General features: G+C 42.1%; 2 protein-coding genes across 7 annotated transcripts; both read left to right on the forward strand.

The window, feature by feature from the left end:
• Positions 1 to 1,113: 1,113 nt before the first annotated feature.
• On the forward strand, positions 1,114 to 7,708 carry LOC115367669 (ras-related protein Rab-5A). 5 transcript variants are annotated; one of them, XM_030063520.1, is made up of 6 exons: positions 1,114 to 1,258; positions 3,528 to 3,749; positions 4,042 to 4,193; positions 4,451 to 4,573; positions 4,795 to 4,888; positions 5,080 to 7,708. In XM_030063520.1, exons 2-6 carry the CDS (start codon positions 3,584 to 3,586, stop codon positions 5,193 to 5,195), a joined length of 651 nt encoding a protein of 216 aa, XP_029919380.1. In that variant the 5' UTR covers positions 1,114 to 1,258; positions 3,528 to 3,583; the 3' UTR covers positions 5,196 to 7,708. The 5 variants fall into 5 exon arrangements, with proteins under 5 accessions (XP_029919380.1, XP_029919383.1, XP_029919381.1 ...); XM_030063523.1 differs by having other exon boundaries at positions 1,119 to 1,258; positions 3,531 to 3,749; XM_030063521.1 differs by having other exon boundaries at positions 1,121 to 1,314.
• Positions 7,709 to 8,197: 489 nt separating this feature from the next.
• kat2b (K(lysine) acetyltransferase 2B) lies at positions 8,198 to 19,633 on the forward strand. Of its 2 annotated transcripts, none has more exons than XM_030063583.1 (18): positions 8,198 to 8,602; positions 9,719 to 9,845; positions 10,082 to 10,227; positions 10,365 to 10,451; positions 10,604 to 10,785; positions 11,185 to 11,376; positions 11,490 to 11,593; positions 11,730 to 11,855; positions 12,489 to 12,619; positions 13,378 to 13,586; positions 14,004 to 14,130; positions 14,229 to 14,339; positions 15,106 to 15,249; positions 15,376 to 15,490; positions 15,580 to 15,610; positions 16,045 to 16,108; positions 16,204 to 16,288; positions 18,018 to 19,633. In XM_030063583.1, the coding sequence occupies exons 1-18, from the start codon at positions 8,402 to 8,404 to the stop codon at positions 18,209 to 18,211; spliced, it is 2,376 nt and encodes a 791-aa protein (XP_029919443.1). In that variant the 5' UTR covers positions 8,198 to 8,401; the 3' UTR covers positions 18,212 to 19,633. The 2 variants fall into 2 exon arrangements, with proteins under 2 accessions (XP_029919443.1, XP_029919442.1); XM_030063582.1 differs by having other exon boundaries at positions 8,199 to 8,602; positions 12,486 to 12,619.
• Positions 19,634 to 19,963: the final 330 nt, after the last annotated feature.

The raw sequence follows: 19,963 nt of genomic DNA on the forward strand, positions 1-19,963 counted from the left end.
TGCCACTCAGTAAGCTGGCTCCAGCCCAGCTCACTTGAATTCAAACATATTTTTGTTTGTGGTTTTTAATACCATAAACAGAACAAGTTATACATCAATTACACATGAAAGCACAAATTCACAACACAGCACAAGAACTAACCAGAGAAAAGAAACCACAGGACATGTATCATGGATATGTAAAGCTTTTGATCCATGCCCCTAGAGTGGAGAGGAACATTTCCAGCACACACATTTGTAGGTCCAACAAAAGTTCGTAAAGTTCACAGAAGTCTAGGACTGGTTTTTAGAGTTTTCATACTGTTAGAAGTGGTGTTCATTCTAACTCGTTCTAACTGAAAAAAAAAAAATGAAAAAAGAAGCCACTGCAGAACCCACATTTATGTAGGTCTATGTGAATTGTGACAAGAATTATAATATGTGTTGAGTAAAACTGCCTCACTTCTCTTTGACTGAAGCTGCTGAACGCAAACAATATATTCACCCACCATTATTAAAAAAAAAAAAAAAAAAAAAACATTATGCACAGTAAGTATGATTTATTGCAATATATTTCAAGATATTTTGCCAGAATATTTCTCAAGATTGTCACTTCCACAATAGATGGCCGATAGTAACATATAGATTTGTTGGATACATATTGTGTAAAGTTTTGATTCAACACAACATTGTTTACAAATAGATGAACCGCTTTATCATTAAAACACAAAGTGGTGCTAAAGAGAGAATACAGCAAAAACAAAACATACCTAAGAAAAAAGATTAAAAGTTGAAAAGAAAAAAAAAAACGCCTGATGGGACAGCATCAAAAACTATACAAAATTAATTAGGAATTATGGGTACATTATACATCCTGTGTCCACTTTATTAGGTAAAAATAAAAACAGTATAATACCAACTGGGTGTAAAAAATGCAGTTGCTTCACATCAGAGAAGACTGTCAGTGTCTGAGGCTAACCCTCACCCTACATTTGATATCGTCTGTATCGTTGCCTTTGCAGATATTAATATCGCGCATGTCCATATCTAGATAACGATATGATACCGATATATCGTGAAGCCAGGCGGCCGGCCGGGAGTCGCTCGCGGAGCCTCGGACGTGATGTGTGACGTGGCACGGGGGGCGGAAGAGCTTGTTTGTGTTTTGGTTCTAAGGGGGAAGTTGCGAGAAGAAAGAAAGGAGGAGACGTGATCGGCGTTGCTGAAATAATTTGTCGGGCTCCACAACACCGCTCCGCCGCAGTGGCCCGTGTATCTGGTGTGTAAACCCCGCTGCGGTGCTGTTTAAAGTTGAAAACGTCTTCTGGCTCGCAGGTAGCGTACCGGACACAGCTGGCGGGTTAGCTGGCGTTAAGGCTGGCTCGGTTGTCAGCGGGACTAGCCTGCTCGCTAGCCGACTTCACCCGCTAACACTGCTGCTGTTTATCAGGCAGTGTGAAAAAACACACAGGCCCTGGTTGTGTTTTAATTACCACAGCCGCTCCTTTTCACTGTCCGTGTGCTGCTGCATTCTCCCAGTTAGTGATATCCGGCCAAACAAGCGACATACAAAGCGAATAGTTTGGTTTCGTGGTGGCTAATGGCTAAAGGGTGGAATCAGGTCAGTGGGTGGAATGCTAGCGACGCTATCAGGCTAACGCTGATGTTTGTTGATTGAAGATTTGACTACACCCAGTTAGATAACATTAGCCAACCAGAACAACAGCCACACTGTGGTGTATATAGGTATGTAACGTTGTTTACTGACGCTGTTGCGCGGTGTTTTGTGGAGGCTTGTTGTGTTGCTGCAGCTGTTTGCGAGGCTAACATTTTGCTGGGTGTCTAGTTAGCACTACATGTATCGCTAACACCGAGCTAGGCAGCGCTAGCTAGTAGCAAGCCAGCTAGCTAGACAACAAAACAATTTGGAAAATGGCGTCCTCCCTCTCAAAATCAAAACAGATACCTTGCTAGAGCTGCTGTTTGCCGGCCGACTTGTGTTTGCTTACTGTCAGCCGCTTATTTGACACGGTAATCAAAGCGAAATATTTTGTATGCATTGCAATACAGAGCTTTTGTTGACAGCCAAAGTGTCATGAGCCCCAGCAAAACGCTCGGTGTGTGGTCATTGCAGTTTGTGTTGTGTGGCCGCTGTACTGTTGCATGCGTAAATTCAACAACATTTTCGTCAGATTTGCTTTGGTGTCATAAAGATGAAATATCTAATGTAGCCGACTAACATGTTGAGGATACTTTTGTTGTCATGCGCACAGTCCTGCAGGGCTGTCTGTCCCCCAGCTTGTGATTCATATAGATGGCATTCCCCTCTACACCTCCGGATTTCCTAGGATGGATGATTTACAGCTGTCTGAAACAGCTGAGATCACTTTTTGGTTCGTTATTGGTGCAGCAGATCCTTTGCTACTCGTATAAAAATTAAGGACTTGATTTGAAAGCCACTCAGAGGAAACAAACATATAATGTTTCCATTACAGTGTCTAGATAAGCTTTAGTAATATTGACTGCAGACTTGTTATGTTGTCAGCTCTTAAGTTACCACTCACCAGTTGCAGTGCATGGGTGTATTTGACTCACATGCCATGTTTATTTTGACAACTTCACCATGCCTGGAGACGTGCACGTCATAGATTGCAGTAGCACCACAGATATTTAAGCTTTCAACCTTCTCAATCTTGTTTTGAGCAGAGACGTAGGCATCCGTTGTCATATACATTTTTATCATGAAGCATATCCACGCACAGAGAGGGTCTTTCTATCCTGTTTCCTGGTCAAGAATAATTCACAAATCATGCTCATGGCAAATTCTTTGCAAAGTTGAAGATAGTATCTCTGCTTCTCTCCTTACAACAATCCTGTGTTGCATACAAATTGCTCACTTGTTACGATCTAAATAAGTTACTGAACAATGCACTATAAGAATTCAAGGCATGTAGCCATACGGAGGTACTCACAATTACAAGACTCAAGCAGTGGTTATAGGTGAAACTCTTGTCTGCTGTGGTTGTGATGGGCATGGCAGCTTCTAATAAATTCACTTTTAAAGGCACTTTGTGTATAATTTCCTCTAAGTATATCTCATCCTAGTCACAACAAATCCAGCATCTGTTAACCCTGCTAGTTTGCATGAAATAAGAGTCAGTAGGTTTTAATATTTCTGCGTTTTGCTTTTTTTTTTTTTTTTTTGTCTCTTACCAGTGTGTCACATTGGAAACCAAATGTTTTGTGCTATTCTGAGCCCTAAAAATCCCCTTATCATCTCAAAAGAAAACAAGAAGCAGCTTATTTGACTTATTGTTTATAGCAGCTGTTGTCAGTTTTTGTTAGAGCTGAAATGGTATCACAGCTAAATTTTTGACAGTGATGGGGAAAATCCTACAGTTTGCATATTCAAGAAATGCTGTGCTAGTGATTTTAGTGTATTTGAATACCTGTGAGTAAACATTGTTTGTCATATTTATCTTGAGCCAGGGTGCTCCACAGAGTTCAAATCATGTCACTAAGGATGTTTTCTGTCTGGCCTCTTGCAGCAGAAGTCCTGATAGTGAAGTGTGACACACAGGACACCTGGGGATCTGACTAGGTCATGGCCAATCGGGGAGGAGCTACGAGACCCAATGGGCCCAATGCAGGGACCAAGATCTGCCAGTTTAAGCTAGTGCTGCTGGGCGAGTCGGCTGTGGGCAAGTCCAGCTTAGTGCTCCGCTTCGTTAAGGGCCAGTTTCACGAGTTCCAGGAGAGCACAATAGGAGGTGAGTTCCAGCTGGTCAGGCTCCTGCTCATAAGCTGCCACGGGGTTGCACGTCACAGGGGGGGGTCTGCTATGATTTTGTAATGATGTTTTTATCATCCAAAGATGAACAAAAGTAGATACTTTTTAAGAAGTAGTCTACTTTTGTACTGGAATTTAAGTATACACAAAATAGGAAGATATATTTATTCTTTGATTTATTACACATGCTCAGAATCATAAAGAGTGTTGGTAGTGGTGTAGTTATTGCTGTCTATCTCCAATTCACCCCTCATTTCATCATGTTCCCTTAGCGGCCTTTCTGACCCAGACAGTGTGTCTAGATGACACAACGGTGAAGTTTGAGATCTGGGACACTGCGGGTCAGGAGCGCTACCACAGTTTGGCACCCATGTATTACAGAGGAGCACAGGCTGCCATCGTGGTCTACGACATCACAAACGAGGCACGTTCATATACATCCTTGATGCTGTCCTGTCCTGTGCAGTGTTTTGTCCAAAAGTTTTGTTCCCCCTGTTTCCCTCCTTAGTAGTGTACAGATGGTACTAACCATGTATTCAGCGGCTTATTTCAGCAGTGTGCACCATTCTGTAGTTGAAATGCATCCTGATATGAAGGGTTCTGCCTCTGAAATAAAAGTTTGTTGAAGGTAATGAAAGTTGCGGGAGTATTTATAAATGGTTTCCCTCCTCCTCTCATCAGGAGTCCTTTGCACGGGCAAAGAACTGGGTGAAGGAGCTGCAGAGACAAGCTAGCCCCAATATAGTCATCGCTCTGTCAGGCAACAAGGCTGACCTCGCCAACAAGAGAGCTGTTGACTTCCAGGTCAGAGCAAATGGACTGTTCCTTGGACATATTCAGGGCCAGGGCCAAGGCCAAGTTTTTTGAACACGCATCTCATTTCAAGTGGAGATCCACATACTCCAGTTTTTTTTTTTTGTGCTTAGGGATTAAACTTTGATAGACTTTTTACCACAAATAATTGTATTTTGCATGCATGTGTATGGGTGGGATGAGCTCTCATTTTGCTTGCTGTGTACTGACAGGATGCCCAGTCCTATGCAGATGACAACAGTTTACTTTTCATGGAAACATCAGCCAAGACATCAATGAATGTAAACGAGATATTCATGGCTATTGGTAGGTAACTCTTGCCCTCACGCCCGTAGATTTTGGTTAAAACCCTTGATTGCAGCACTAAGTTCATGCATTTGTAACTGGCACCTTGCAAATATTGACACAGTTAAAGTTTATTTTTTGTTGTTTCTATTGAATTGTAGTTTTCAGACATTGTTCTATTGTTAAGTGTGTTTTTTGTTTTTGCTCTTCAGCGAAGAGATTGCCGAAGAGTGAACCCCAGGCTGCAGGAGCCAGCAGCGGGCGGAACCGAGGAGTGGACCTGACAGAAGCCGCTCAGCCAACCAAGGCCCCGTGCTGCAGTAACTAACGTGAAGAGCGCCTTCCCCTATCGATCCTGTATAGCAGTAACTAATGCGACCGATGCCCCAAATGCCACTGCAGTTACTAATGCAACGTGTCGTACTTTTTTTTCCCCAAATTCTCTGATGTGCAGAACAAGAAAAGATGCCCCGTGCCCCTCTTTTGTTTTTTTTGTCTTTCATTTTTTTTGCAGTAACTAAGTCAGTGTCACTCTGACCTTTCAACATTGGCTCTGTAGTTTTCCCTCTCTTGGTTCTGCTCCCAACTTTCCTATTTCTTCCATCCAGCTCTTTTCATCTATTATTATTATTGATAATAGATATTATTGTCATTAGTGCGCCCTGCCCTCCATCATCTTCCTGCCCATGTGTTTAGGGACGGGGCTCTTCCAGGTGCTCTCCTCTCTTTTCTGGGATTGCTTTCTGTTGCTGCTTTTTTTTTTTTTTCGTTCTAGCATCGTAAGTCAGAATTATGGATGCACGTTTAACTGCAAGGCCTAAAATGAAAAAAGAAAACTGTGTTTTACCTTTACTCTTCAGTAGCACAGAAAAAAAATCTGTTGGTGAAGATGTTGTACATGGTCTTGTACGTTTGAGAAAGAGAGGGAAGACAGGGATGGAGAGTGAGAAAGAGGGGGATCCTAAGCTCCACACCTCTCTCTTGTCACTGGGACCTTTTTATCTGAAAATTAAGACTTTTGTCAGTGGACTTAGGGCCTTCAGATTCTCTCTCTTATTCCCTGCTTCTGCCCACTGCTTTCTCACAAGAAATGTATCCATATGCTTTCCCTCACTAAACCCAAAGTAGCACTAGTTTAAACTTCCCCCTCTGTCCTCCCTCGACTACCCCAAGGCCCAACCCCGGGGCCATGCCTGCTTCTAGCTGTCCCTATTGGCATCGTGCAATGTCTCACAGTATTTATTCTGTGACTTCAGTGTCTGCAAGGACCAGTGCAGCACAACAAAAGCCCCTCTGCACCACCCAACTTTCTCCACAAGGTTCAGGAGCCCCCGAGGCATGCTCAGCGGTGTCGCTGCCTCCCTGTCTCCTGATGGGATGTCATGTCATGAATCTTTTCCAGACCATCCCTTTGTGGTTGAAGTTGGGCCGCTCTGCCTATAGGTCATTGGGTCAGCTGATTCTCACTTTCTGCCTCTGGATGATTTGGTTTATGCAGACTGTACCTGTTCAAGTGTATGGAAGTTGCTGGGCTGCTGCTGCGTGATAACAGTGAGTGGGGAGTTGCAGTGTGTAAGATCAGTTGCCGGCATTATTCACCTTTGAGTCAATCATTTGTCATCCTTTGTTTGTTAGGAAGTGCTTTAGACACAGTCGCGTGTCAGTGTGTAGAGAGTGGGCCAGGGCTAGCCGTCTGGTGATGAATTACATCCACAGGACTCACTCGTGCCCGTTTATGTGTGTGTGTTTGAACACACATTTGCACATGCACACACACATACATTTGACTTCTTCCCCCGAACCTTTCCAGACCTATACATCATTGTACATAACAAGCACACACACATACACACACACACACACACACAACTGGTTCCAACAATCCCTCACACACGTCACGCACACACCTGTGTTCTTTCTAGTCCCACCCACCCACACAAAAAAACATGTTACATATAGACACACACACACACACACAAAGTCTGGTCAATAACTTTTTTGACAGGTCTGTCTTACTCATGCCTTGCACTAATGACGCTCATGAATATATCTTGTCATAATTACAGCCAGTGTGATATAAATATATATATAAATATATAAATAATATACTGTAAATAGGGTGTTGCAATGTAGTCTACCTTTTTTCGATTTACAAGTGACAGGACTAATGCTTGCTAGGGAGTTGTCTAGATAATCCTAAAAAAAATGTACAGTTAGCAGAAAAAACAGCTTCGATCTGGGTTTGGAGATTTGTTGCTGTTCCTTTTTTCACACAAATGGTTAAATTATAATCAGTGGTGGTCTTTATAAATGTATGTAGTGTTATTAACAAAAAAATGAAATTGCATTTATTTAGTGGTCTGTCTTGTACCTTTCTCAAAAGAAAAAAATAATATCCAGATATTTGGTTTCTATTTTTTAACATAATCTCTTTCTTGCATTTCACTAATTCTTTTTTGGTTTTTTGGTTTTTTTAGTGGTATCAGGCTAGGATGCCTTATCAATACTCCTCCCTGTAAGTAGAACTGAACTTCCAGAGACACTGGTTGAAAAAGCTCCAGAGGAGTGAGGCAGAAAACAAAACAGTTTGATTAACCAACCTGCCCCTCCGTAACATTTTAGTAACATTGTGACAACATTGTAGGAACAATGAAACAACTGTAAACCGGCGCGCTGGTGCATCATGAATAAATGAATTAACACATTATAGGGATGTACATTGTATGTTTCTTTGCCGTGGACACTTAATTGCAGCCGAAACATTTAAATGCAAGCATTTTACAGTACTGTTATGTAACGACCAAATAAATACTGAAATAAATTTGATCATTTATTATTGTACACAGACTGTATGTGTGACTTTGCTGGTAGCTTCTCTCTTTCGCTCTCTCTCTCTCTCTCTCTCTCTCTCTCTCATCTATGTGTATGTATATATATATATAAAACTATATCTGTCATGTTTGGGTTTTACAGGTGATGACTACTCAAGTTCCCACCACCCACCTTGATGTTATAGTCCTTTTTTTATCTGTGACAAACTGGGGTCAAAGATCTTTATTGACAGGCCCTCCTGTCTTTAAGGTATCAACAGTGTTTTTCTTGTGAGAACAATAAGTTAGTATTTCTGTGACTGATCATGTAGCAATGATTTTGATACATTATGATTTTATTTCATTATTTTAATGTGATATGTTATTATTTGGTCTTTGGTTGCATGAAAGTGCCATAATTCATTAGTGCATCAAGGTTAGCGTTATAATAAGAATCCACCTAACCGTCCATATTTTTTGATTCCCGTTACATTTGACCTTGAAATCTTGTTACAATGGTTGCATTTTTGTGACCTCTCCCCTGAATTATAGTGGAATAGGCCTATCCCATTTTGAGTCCCCTAGCGGAGGAAAATGGGCCTACAGTGAGAAATTAAAAATAAGGATGAGCGCCATGTCTGATCCTCCGCTTGTGGAATAGAGCACCGGACACCAGCACGAATATTTCCCGGGCCGGGGGTCCCGTCGGGGTTCGGCGTGAAGGATGGCCGAAAGCGCTGGGATTCAGCAAGGTTCGCCGGCCATCGGAGCCGCGGGCTCGGTTCCGGCGGCTCCTGGAGCCGGGGGAACGGAGGGCTCCGGCGCCGCTGGAGGATCCGCACGTATAGCCGTAAAGAAGGCGCAGCTCCGCTCCTCTCCTCGACCGAAGAAACTGGAAAAACTCGGAGTGTATTCATCGTGCAAAGTACGCTATGTTTACTGATTAACTACTTTTGTAAACACTGAGTTGTTTTCTTCAAGTAGTCTTCTCGGATTGTATTTTCCGGGCTTGGTTGCAATACTTTGCAAAATGCAAGCGCAGCAAAGGAAGCCATTGCAGCACTTCAGTTTTTCATTTTGCTTACACGAACCAATCATTTCGAACTAACAGGTTACTGCTGTAGTTAATCGTAGCGTCAGCATTATTGCAGACATTTCAGCGAGGGCCGAGCAGCCGTAAGCACTCCACTGTTATTACAATGTTACAATGTTGCTGTGAAGGTGGGGGGTTGGTGAACGTAAACATTGGCTTGGCGCTCTGTCAGATGCAGCTTCTGGGGAGTAGCTGATCTGTGCGCTGCACACCACACTGTGTGTTTGTGCTGTCTGATTCTCCACACTGGAAATTTCTAACTGTGTCCGTGGCGCCAGTCAACGCAGGGGGTAAATATAGTGTATTTTGCTGGGTTTATACAGTATATCATCTGCAGAGGGGGACGGGGTCTTTGTTTTGACAGGGTGACAGCTGCTGAGGGGGGCGGAGTTTGTTGTTGTTTCAGTGCGCATGCCCAGTGCAGCAGCGCCAGCTGACGGAAACAGGCATGGAAGTATTAAATTATGATGACAAGGCTGCTCACCCCACCCCCTGTGATCGTACAGTCACTCAAAACAAATATCCACTCATTTTACCTGCCTTGTCAAGTTAAAAAAAAAAAAAAAAAAAAAAAAAAGTTTGTATTGCCAAGGTACACTTGCAGGGGAGTGTGCATAACTCTTGAAAGATTTATTTTAGTTTAGTGCAGCACTGAATGAAAGATTGATAAAACATGACCCCCAGTTTGAAAAAGGTAAATAACTCCCCACTCATTTGTGATAATCAGCAAGTGTCACAGTCATCATTAAAAACAAATATTAATGTTAAATTCAGTAAATGATAAAGACACTGTCTTCAAACAACCTTTATGGGTTTGACACTACTGACTATAATGTAGAGTATGAATTTATCATAAAACAAAATAAACAGTAGGTCATTGTAGTTAAGGTGGGTTTCTCTCCTTGATCATCCTTGCTTGTTCTCATTCTAACTCTGTGTTTCCTGCAGGCTGAGGGAGCCTGTAAGTGTAATGGCTGGAAGAGTCAGAACCCCCCTCCCACGCCACCACGAACTGACCAGCAGTCCAACGCAGTCAACTTGCAGGAGCCCTGCCGAAGCTGCTCACACACTCTGGGTATGCCGGGGTGTCCAGGCGGCCAGGGGGACTGGGTGGAGGAGAAGAGGGAGAAATCAAAGAATGTAGTTGTGCTGTTCAAGCAGATGATATTAACAGCTGTAGAGTGTGAGGTATTTCTAGTGCTACTGATAGATGCTGAACTCTTATGTTCAGTACAACTCTCCACTCAAGGTTAAATTCCTCTTTTTCCCTTTCTCTCCCTCTCCCTCTCTTTCTGTCTGTCTTACTCTCAGGTGATCATGTGACTCACCTGGAAAACGTATCAGAGGAGGAAATGAACAGACTCCTAGGGATCGTCCTGGATGTGGAGTACCTGTACACGTGTGTTCACAAAGAGGAGGATGCTGACACTAAACAAGTCTACTTTTCACTCTTTAAAGTAAGCTTCCGCTCAACTACAAGACTCTCCCAAGTAACATCAGGGCTTTATGCAGTTCATCACTATTTGTCCACACCTGCCTCATGTAATGTGATGATAAGCAACACCTAAATTGTTCTTATCTGTTTTTCTGTCAGCTGCTGAGGAAATCCATCCTCCAGATGGGTAAACCAATGTTGGAAGCACAGGAGAGTCCTCCTTTTGAGAAACCCAGCATCGAGCAGGTAGCCACATGTGCAGCACTAAGACAGCTGTGCTACTAAAGAAAAGCATGACTTCAAAACAAATTACAGCGCTGCAATGTATCCATTCCCATTTAAAAATCACTATTAATTACACGTAACATTACTTGCTGTCCCCTTTGCTCCTCAAATAGGGGGTGAACAACTTTGTCCAGTACAAGTTCAGCCACCTGCCATCTAAGGAGCGTCAGACCATCATGGAGCTGGCCAAGATGTTCCTCAACCAGATCAACTACTGGCAGCTGGAGACGCCCTCCCAGAGACGACAGAGGGTGCCCAATGATGATGCAGCTGGATACAAAGCCAACTACACGAGGTACCACATCTGGAGGAAATAGAGGAATTGTTGTGATGCTTTGTTGATCCCCACAGTGAAATTGTCTTTGCTGACCTCCAGGTTGATAGGTTGGTAGGGATTCTGTGTGTTGCACAAGGATGCTTTAACAGGGTATAAGAATGTATATGATCATTCATAATGATTATTGCAATTTGTTTTGTCCCTTTTATGCGTACTGTTTGAACATGCTTGAATGTTTACTTTTCCAAATTTTCAATTTCAAACTTACTTGTGAGTGAAAAGTAATATGATTTACTTTTTGGTATTTATTGGCTTTCACTTACAACTATGACTTGTTATTTTCTGGGTGTCCTGTTACCTGCCTTAGATCTGTTTACAGTCACAGTGTTGAAACGAAGCTGCTTCTGTTCCCTCCAGATGGCTCTGCTACTGCAACGTGCCTCAGTTCTGTGACAGTCTGCCCCGGTACGAGACCACCCAGATCTTCGGCCGGACGCTGCTGCGGTCGGTGTTCACTGTGATGAGGAAGCAGCTGCTGGAGCAGGCCAGGCAGGAGAAGGACAAGCTGCCGCCTGAGAAACGCACACTCATCCTCACACACTTCCCAAAGTATGAGAAAGAAAACACTGACAACACACACATACATATACATATACCATAAACAGTGGTGTATTTTCAGCCAGCATCAGTATCGTAGAGTTGTGCTTTTTTTCCTTTTTAAGATTCTTGTCTATGTTGGAGGAGGAGGTGTACAGCCATAGCTCTCCTATCTGGAGCCAAGATTTCTTGGCAGGAGCCTCAGGAGGGCAGATCCCTATTCATACAGGTAACACACACACCCACACAGACATTCACAGACACACCCTTACAGACACACCCTTAAACCTGACTGCTGAGAAAGACAGAATGAAAGCATGAGTTGTTGTTATGATAGCGTGACGATCCCCTCTTTCTCTCTGCAGTCATCAGTGCGCCCCCAGTGGCCAGGCCGCTGTACTACAGCACCAGTCCCGTGTCGGTGGACCCAACCAGCTGTGGCAGCGTCAGCCCCGCCAGGAAAACAGCCTCTGTGCTGGAGCCGAGCCCAGGTACGCCAGGCAAACATGTCCCTGCTCATCAGGATAAAGCCAAATTGTTAGCCAATAACTGAACATTTTCCAGCTGGCAGTGGGCATCGTGGTAAAGTTACACCCATGACATACAATATAAACAGTCATGTCGTTTATTATAAAATCTGTTGTGTTCGGTTGTAGTAATTAACAGTGACATTTCAAATGCCCCTGTCTATTTTCATTTAAATCCATTGCCTCTGGGGAAACTTTGAATTTAAATTAAATTACTTTATTGATCATTCCTCCAAAGCACATATAGTTGACTTTCCAGGGGCGTATTTGAAGACTTCCTTAAAAATTGTTTTAGGAAACAAAATTTAAATATGACCCAGAGCTTATCTTCACGTGCTGATGTGAGGTCAGTCGTGCCTTTTTCACATGGGCAATAACAGAGGTTTTACCTAAATTGATTCCATATGCTGGTAATGCCACTTGTTTGTGGTGCAGTGACTGATAAATTAACTCCAGTGCTAAAAGCAGGTCTACAATGAGAGGAGAAAAAATCTTTATTGTACTGGTATGCCTTATGGTCCTAAAAACTTTTCATTTCCATCAATACTCAGTGCATGCGTGTGTGTTTTCCTCTTTGTGCCTGTATCCATGTAGCAGGAGAGAAGCGTAAATCATCAGAGCCGCTCACACATGAAGAAAAAAAGAGGCCGAGGGTGGTGGGCGACATCCCCATGGACCTTATCAATGAAGTCATGGCCACCATCACCGACCCTGCCGCTATTCCAGAGGTAATCTGTCAGGACAGAAAACATTTAAATACTAACATCAGCTTTGCTCTGTTAGCCTGCAGATACAGTCAGGTATGGGAAATGATGTTTATCAGTATCACATTGATTTCTTAGTATCAAAGTCATCATCAGAAATATAAAAATCTTTAGTATTAGTTTTGTATGCCCAGAATAAACATAGTGGTGAAGCTCCCTGCCAGTGGTGGTGTGTGTGTGTCCCGGGACGGGGGCACGCAGATGTTTTGTAGTGTTAATAGCGCAGGACATTGCAGAGGATGTTGGGGTTTGTAGCGTTCACGCTGTGGGCAATTTGGAACAAGGCCGGTATTAATAGAAAATCTGAAGTCATCTTGTGGGCCAGATATAATTGTGCCATGGCCTGATCTGGGCCACAGGCCTTGAGTTTGGCACGTGTGGTCTCGAGTGTCGGCCAGCTTTAGAACGGCATGCTGCTATCAAGCAAGGGAATATTGCACATCATTTGCTTGTCTGTTGATATTTGACTGCATTTGAGTATTTCACTCCTTACAATGCTCCCTCTCTTCAAGGATTTACTTGCAGTGAGATCTGAGGTGATCTCAGTTAACGTGATGTGGTGTTGGAATTCGTAATCTGTTCACACTTTCTGAATCTATCAAGGATGGTGCTAATCAGGACCTGAATAGTGCAGTTTTTTTGTGATGATGAAGGTGATAATGAGAGCGAGGATGATAGTGATGGCGATCACAGTGACCATGATTGCTCCCGTCGTCTTTCAGACCAGTTTGCTGTCGGCCCACTCGGCGCGAGATGAAGCGGCCCGTCTGGAGGAGCGCAGGGGCGTGATTGAGTTCCACGTCATCGGTAACTCCCTCAACCAGAAGCCCAATAAGAGAATCTTGATGTGGCTTGTCGGCCTCCAGAATGTGTTCTCCCACCAGCTGCCCCGCATGCCCAAGGAATACATCACACGGCTGGTCTTTGATCCGTGAGTGATCCATGTGATTTTGTTTCTAATTTTCTACCAAAACCACCTACAATAAGTTATGTGTGCCAACCTTTATATTTGTTAAATGGAGTTATCCCAACTGTTTTACATATGACAACCATGTAACTTAATGTGAATTCATATTATTAAGTATGTATCATATTATTAAGTATGTATTACAGTAGTATTAGTCTTATGTAATTTGAATGAAAATAGGCTCCTTTCTTAATTATGTGGAGAAAATGTAGATAATTGTTTTTATGGTGATCACTGAGTGAAATTCATTGTCTACCCACAATTTCATTACATCGCTCCACTATTTTCATTCTTAAATGTGACAGATATAGGCCTATCGTTTGCTCTAAGTGGATTGTTGAGATTAACTGAGTGGAAATCTGTCTATCTCTTTTAATAAAGGAAGCACAAGACTCTGTCTCTGATCAAGGACGGCCGTGTGATTGGAGGCATCTGCTTCCGGATGTTTCCTTCGCAGGGCTTCACAGAGATCGTCTTCTGTGCCGTCACCTCCAACGAACAGGTCAAGGTGAGAGCCCTCCCTGCTTCTCTGCTCTCGGTCAGCTTGTGGCGTCTTAATGAATTCATGCTGTGTGACTGCTGCCTGTTTGGTGTGTCTGGTTGTAGGGATATGGTACTCATTTGATGAACCACCTCAAGGAATACCACATCAAACATGAGATCCTCAATTTCCTCACTTATGCTGATGAATACGCCATTGGCTACTTCAAGAAGCAGGTCAGTCCACTGTTACATATATTCTCATGTTCAAATATGAAAAATGTGGCTCAGTGGCTTAGGGCGCACACATTGTGGTTATACCGTTGTTGAAGTCTCATGACTTTGCTACAAAATGTCAGACCCTCCCCCTATTTGTCCAGACATTGCGTGTGGTATAATAACGCATGAATGAACAATGCAAACAGTTCTGATCTTTCCTACAGCAGCTGGAAACAATCTGCCACTGAGCCCAGATAATCTCACAATAAGCCTTGTTTCAAGACTTATTGTCACTTTCTTGATGTGATCTGCCCTGTTCTGCATTGTTTTGGGATACAGGCACTTGTTTGTACAAAATATGAGGGAAATTCTTATGATGAGTAAAAGATCATTGAAAAGATGTGGAATTATCTTCATGTCCTAAAAGGCTGAATATGCACTGTCTCATATTCAGTGTTAAAAAAACTTGTTTTTCTTAAAACAAGTGGAAAAAAACTGCCAGAGGTGTGAGATAACCCCACGTGTTTCCAATGCAGTTTCACTTGTTTCAGGATTTTTTCTGGCAGTAAGTATAAATATGTTGAAACAAGTTATATCAGCACAGCATCACGAAAATGACACTTGATTCAAGAAAATTTTGGGGGTAAAAGTTGATTAGTCGATTAGCTTTTCACTCGCTATAAACAAAACAAAATTTTTAAATACTGAATATAAGATGAAATGACTTGTTAAGATGACTCATTATGATCGCTTTAAGAAACAGATTCCCGTTTCTTTGTCTCAGGGTTTCTCCAAGGACATCAAAGTTCCCAAGGCCAAGTATGTGGGATACATCAAGGACTATGAGGGAGCCACACTGATGGGCTGTGAACTCAACCCCAGCATCCCCTACACCGAGTTCTCTGTCATCATCAAGAAGCAGAAGGAGGTGTGTGTGTGTGTGTGTGTGTGTGTGTATTTGAATTTCAAATGCTTCCTGCACCATCTCTCCCCGTCCACGGACTTCAAGAATTTGCTTTCTTGTAATCCATTCCCATTTCTCTGTCCCTCTCAGATCATTAAGAAGCTGATTGAGAGGAAGCAAGCTCAGATCAGAAAAGTCTACCCGGGGCTTTCCTGTTTTAAGGAAGGTGTGCGGCAGATTCCCATTGAGAGCATCCCTGGCATACGTACGTTATCTCGCCGTTCACTTATCTCATGTTTTCAGGAATGCATGTTTTGGCATGATACAAGTCTAACCTCTTCTTAATACCAACAGGTGAAACTGGCTGGAAGCCAATGGGCAAAGGGTAAGACTGATATAGAGTTTCTACTCTTGTTAAGATTTGAACGTTCCAGAGTGCTTTTGCATTGCTTCACTCTCAGACTTAGAGAATGGACTAGTGTCATCTAAGGTGGCAAGAAGCAGGGCTCCCAACTTCAGGACTCAGATAAGAGCAAAACTTTAAATATTTATGACTTGATGGCAGATCAAGACATAGGTGTGTTTTTTTCTCTTTAGTCAAGATCAAAGCATGATGAATATAAATTTGGGGAAAATCATTCATATTAATTTCTTGAGGTTGATATTTTGGATGTAGACATTTGCAGTTAGGCATTTCCAAGCTATAAACACCCTGTGCAAACACTTCCAATGCTGTCAGCTCTATTTCATTTCCCATCTTGCTGTCACTGTCCACAAATAATCACAACTTGATATTTTTTTTCTGTTAATCTACTCCAGGAAGGAGCTGAAGGACCCCGATCAGCTGTACAGCACTCTAAAGACCATCCTCCAACATGTGAAGGTGAGGAGCAAATACATATTAAACACACTCAGATTCACACTCACGTATGTACACAGACATTCTTTGTTCTTATCGGACTGCTCTGTATGTCTTAGAGTCACCAGAACGCCTGGCCTTTCATGGAGCCTGTGAAAAAAACCGAGGCACCTGGGTACTACCAAGTCATTCGCTTCCCCATGGGTATGTATGTACAGGACTGTAGTGTCAGGACAAGAATTACAGGAGTATATCTTTTACACAAAAGGGTTACTAAGGGTTTTTAAAAATCCTATCCCTCAAGGAGAAACTGTTATTTTTCACTTGGGAAGTCAAAATTGCTGGCAGGTATTTGGTGTTTTGTACAAGGACACTTCAGTAGTGCAGATACTTGGCATCACATGGGATTTAGCCAAGGCCTTCTGGTCAAAGCACAGTCTCCCTAAGCACTAAACCTCCCTGCTGCCCACGCCTGCCAAGGTCTCGAGACTCTTCAGTCTATCTAAAAACCACTTGCACTAGTGTTAATTTGTTTTTTGAGATTTAGCAGTTCTAGTGCAGGTCAAAAGCTCACAATCGCATTTAACACATTCCAAACATCCTGCAGATTGTTGCACCACATAGTTAGAGGGACTTAATGTGATTTCACTGTAAACTGGTTTTGAACCACAGTGACTTGCTCAAGTGCTGTCTAGCAGTATCAAAAAAGATCTTGTTAAGTGCTGTTTGGATAGACTGAAAAAACTCTTAGTTGGCTAGATGTACAGATAAATATAACTCAGCCTTGTGATATTGTGTCACAGTTCAAAAGCTATCAGCTTTAAAAAGCCCTACAGACGATGAGGCCCTATTTACACCTGGCATTAACATGCATCTTGGGTGATCTGATTGCAAGTGGAATGTGGTCTGGGACTTATTGAAGGACCACCTATAACTGATATCCTCTGTTTAAGCACTGCTCCAGCCCAACACCCCATGCTTTAAACCCAACACCAGCCAGACCCATCAGTTTTCCAAAAAAAATATCCTGCATGATTCTGCTGAGCGCAGCTGAGCTGTCAGAGCTGACGGACCAAATGCAAACTGAGCTGAGGGGATAAAGCAGCTGTTTAGTTAATCAAAACACAGGCTGTCTGTTTGTCCATTTGTTTACCCCATCTGTAATTTCTGACACACATCACAGTCTAAATGGTGGAAGAGCCTCTGCATGCTTGCACATTTAAGTTGAACTCCAGGTTCAAGTTTGTTTATCTACTGCAGCACAGAGCCTGACTCTCTCAAACCTGCTGGAATAATTAAATAATCTGAGGCTGAAGATTATTGTGATTGGGTCAAGTCTGATGGGATTATGGTTGAGAATTTCAAACTGTAGTGTGCAGACTCAGGCTAGGTGATATGAACAAATTCAGATATCACAGTATTCTTGACAAAATACCTTGATATCGATATTGTGACGGTATTCTGAGGGTGACTGTTGATGCTTTCACAAAACATTTACACAAGAGATTTTTAATAAACAATCATGAGTGATGTGAATATGATGACCAGACAGGTAGAGGCAAATAACAGAAGTGGAGCAGTCTGATAAGTTCAGGGCATTCCATCCCTTAACATGAAGCCTTTAAAATGAGGAAATGACAACACCTCCAATATCCAGAATGCCAGGTGATATCTAGTCTCATATCACAATATTGATACAGTATTGATATATTGCACAGCCCTACTACATAACACATTTTAAGAATGAGTTTCAACTGTCACGGTGTATTTTGAGCACAACATGAAATAAGGCAATCAATCAGAGTCTGATGCTTCTAATCCACTCGGCTAATTTTCCTCATCAGATTGTTTGTCTCTATCTGGCACGGCATGCATTTGCTGCAGCCACACCAATGTAATAATGTGAAACCATGCCTGTGTTATGTCCTCACAGACCTTAAGACGATGAGCGAGCGTCTGAAGAGCAGGTACTACACAACACGCAAGCTCTTCATGGCTGACATGCAGCGCATCTTCACCAACTGTCGTGAATACAACCCCCCGGAGAGCGAGTACTACAAGTGTGCCAACTTACTGGAGAAATTCTTCTACACCAAGATCAAAGAAGCAGGCCTCATCGAGAAGTAAGGCAGGGGGAGAAGCTGCCCCGGTCTCTAAACAGAGGATGACGTCGTCCTTCAAACCATGAGCGGTTATGGTTAGGACACTATAGGTATTGAAAACCACACTAGTGTGCATCAACAAGCAAGGAATAAGACTACTGATACAGGTTCCAGAAACACATGAACTTCTACTTGAAGATGCAAACTGGTCTCAGATCGGCACGCTTATATTTGATGTATGCCTGACCCTGAATCAGTATCTTAGATTGATATTTACTTTGAAAGAGAGATAAGATTATTTTGAAAAGGAATGCATCTTGACCTTGTTAGATTATTGTCGCTGTAGGACAATAGAAATATTGTGTCTTCATACTCCATCACATGTATTCCAAAGTCACACGGAAACAAAGGTCAGTGGAAGGTGTAATAGTATTGCTTAATAAACAGGGCCCGCTGCTTCCCTTATTATTATTTTTTTTTATGCTAGACTCTGAAGGGACAGCACAGCGCGAGGATTGATTTGAGGTTCACCGCACACCTCACTTTCATTCTCCATCTGTTCTCTCCGTTCTCGTCATGCTGTCCCTGCCTTTTTCCGACCGTCTGCCTCTTTTCCTACTTCCCTCTCTCAGTAGACTCAGGTAAAGAGATGTCACACACAGGAACCACATCTATATGGAGTCTTTGTTTTACAAGTGTTGCCTGTGAAGAACTAGACTGAGAGATCAGGATTTCCTGTCTGTATAACTCTGTTCTATCTGTGTTGACCAGCGCCTCGGAGCGCGCGTGGCGTTGATGAGGTCAAAGTTTGTCTGTGATGAGTTCATCCTGCCAAAAAAAAGGAAAACATTTTAAATTTGTACAAATTTGAATTATTTTAAAGCACTTATACTCAATGTATATTTTAAATGTGTACATATAAATACATATATAAATATATATATACATATATATTTTCTTTGTTTCAGAACTTAAAGCTCATTTTTTTCAATAAGCCACATAGGGCAGTTTGACCATCAAAATGCACTTTTATTTTTTTTAAACAAGTATTCTTTAACACAGCAAATAAAAGCATCTTTTTTCCATTCAAATCTGATTTAGATATAAACTATCGCTGACTAACAACTAATTTAATTACCTAGAGTTTATTCTTATTTATGTGCTGTAATTTAAAAGAATTATGCTTAAGAAAAGGTCTTAATTTATTCTGTCTTATTTTTGTCCTGCAGATGGAGATTGATAACTTTGTACTTTGGCGATAAATGAAAAAAGATTGTGCAATACTATGTAGTTTTGCTGTTTTGTAAAAAGATGTTTGTACTTTTCAACTTTAGGAAAAAATGAATTTTGTAATGTCTGGAGAAATTATTTCATGCTCTTTGTACTATTGGTTTTAATGACATAGTATTAGCTTATTTTATAGACTGAATTAAACAGGTGAAACTAATGCTGTTTCTTTGCATCATTGCTGCCATGTTCAGTCATCACAAATTTAGGAAACCCCATGGGTATGAAAATTAAATATGTTTGGAGACAAATGGTGAATAAACCCCCTGCCAACATGAAGAGACATATCATAGGTCTTAAATGCCACAGGAACAAAATGTTTTTCCTTAACCCTCAACAAATCAAATATTTCAACTGATGCAAAGTTTACAGTAAGAATGCAGCATTTTTGTCCAACCTGAGCCTACACATAGCACTATGAGCAGAGCACTGACCCAAATACGTGGACCTGAAAAAAGGGGTTTATCTGGACTTTGATGTGTTCAGAAGT

The sequence above is a fragment of the Myripristis murdjan genome, chromosome 11 (genome assembly GCF_902150065.1).
Source record: "Myripristis murdjan chromosome 11, fMyrMur1.1, whole genome shotgun sequence".
In the NCBI taxonomy this organism is placed as follows: domain Eukaryota; kingdom Metazoa; phylum Chordata; class Actinopteri; order Holocentriformes; family Holocentridae; genus Myripristis; species Myripristis murdjan.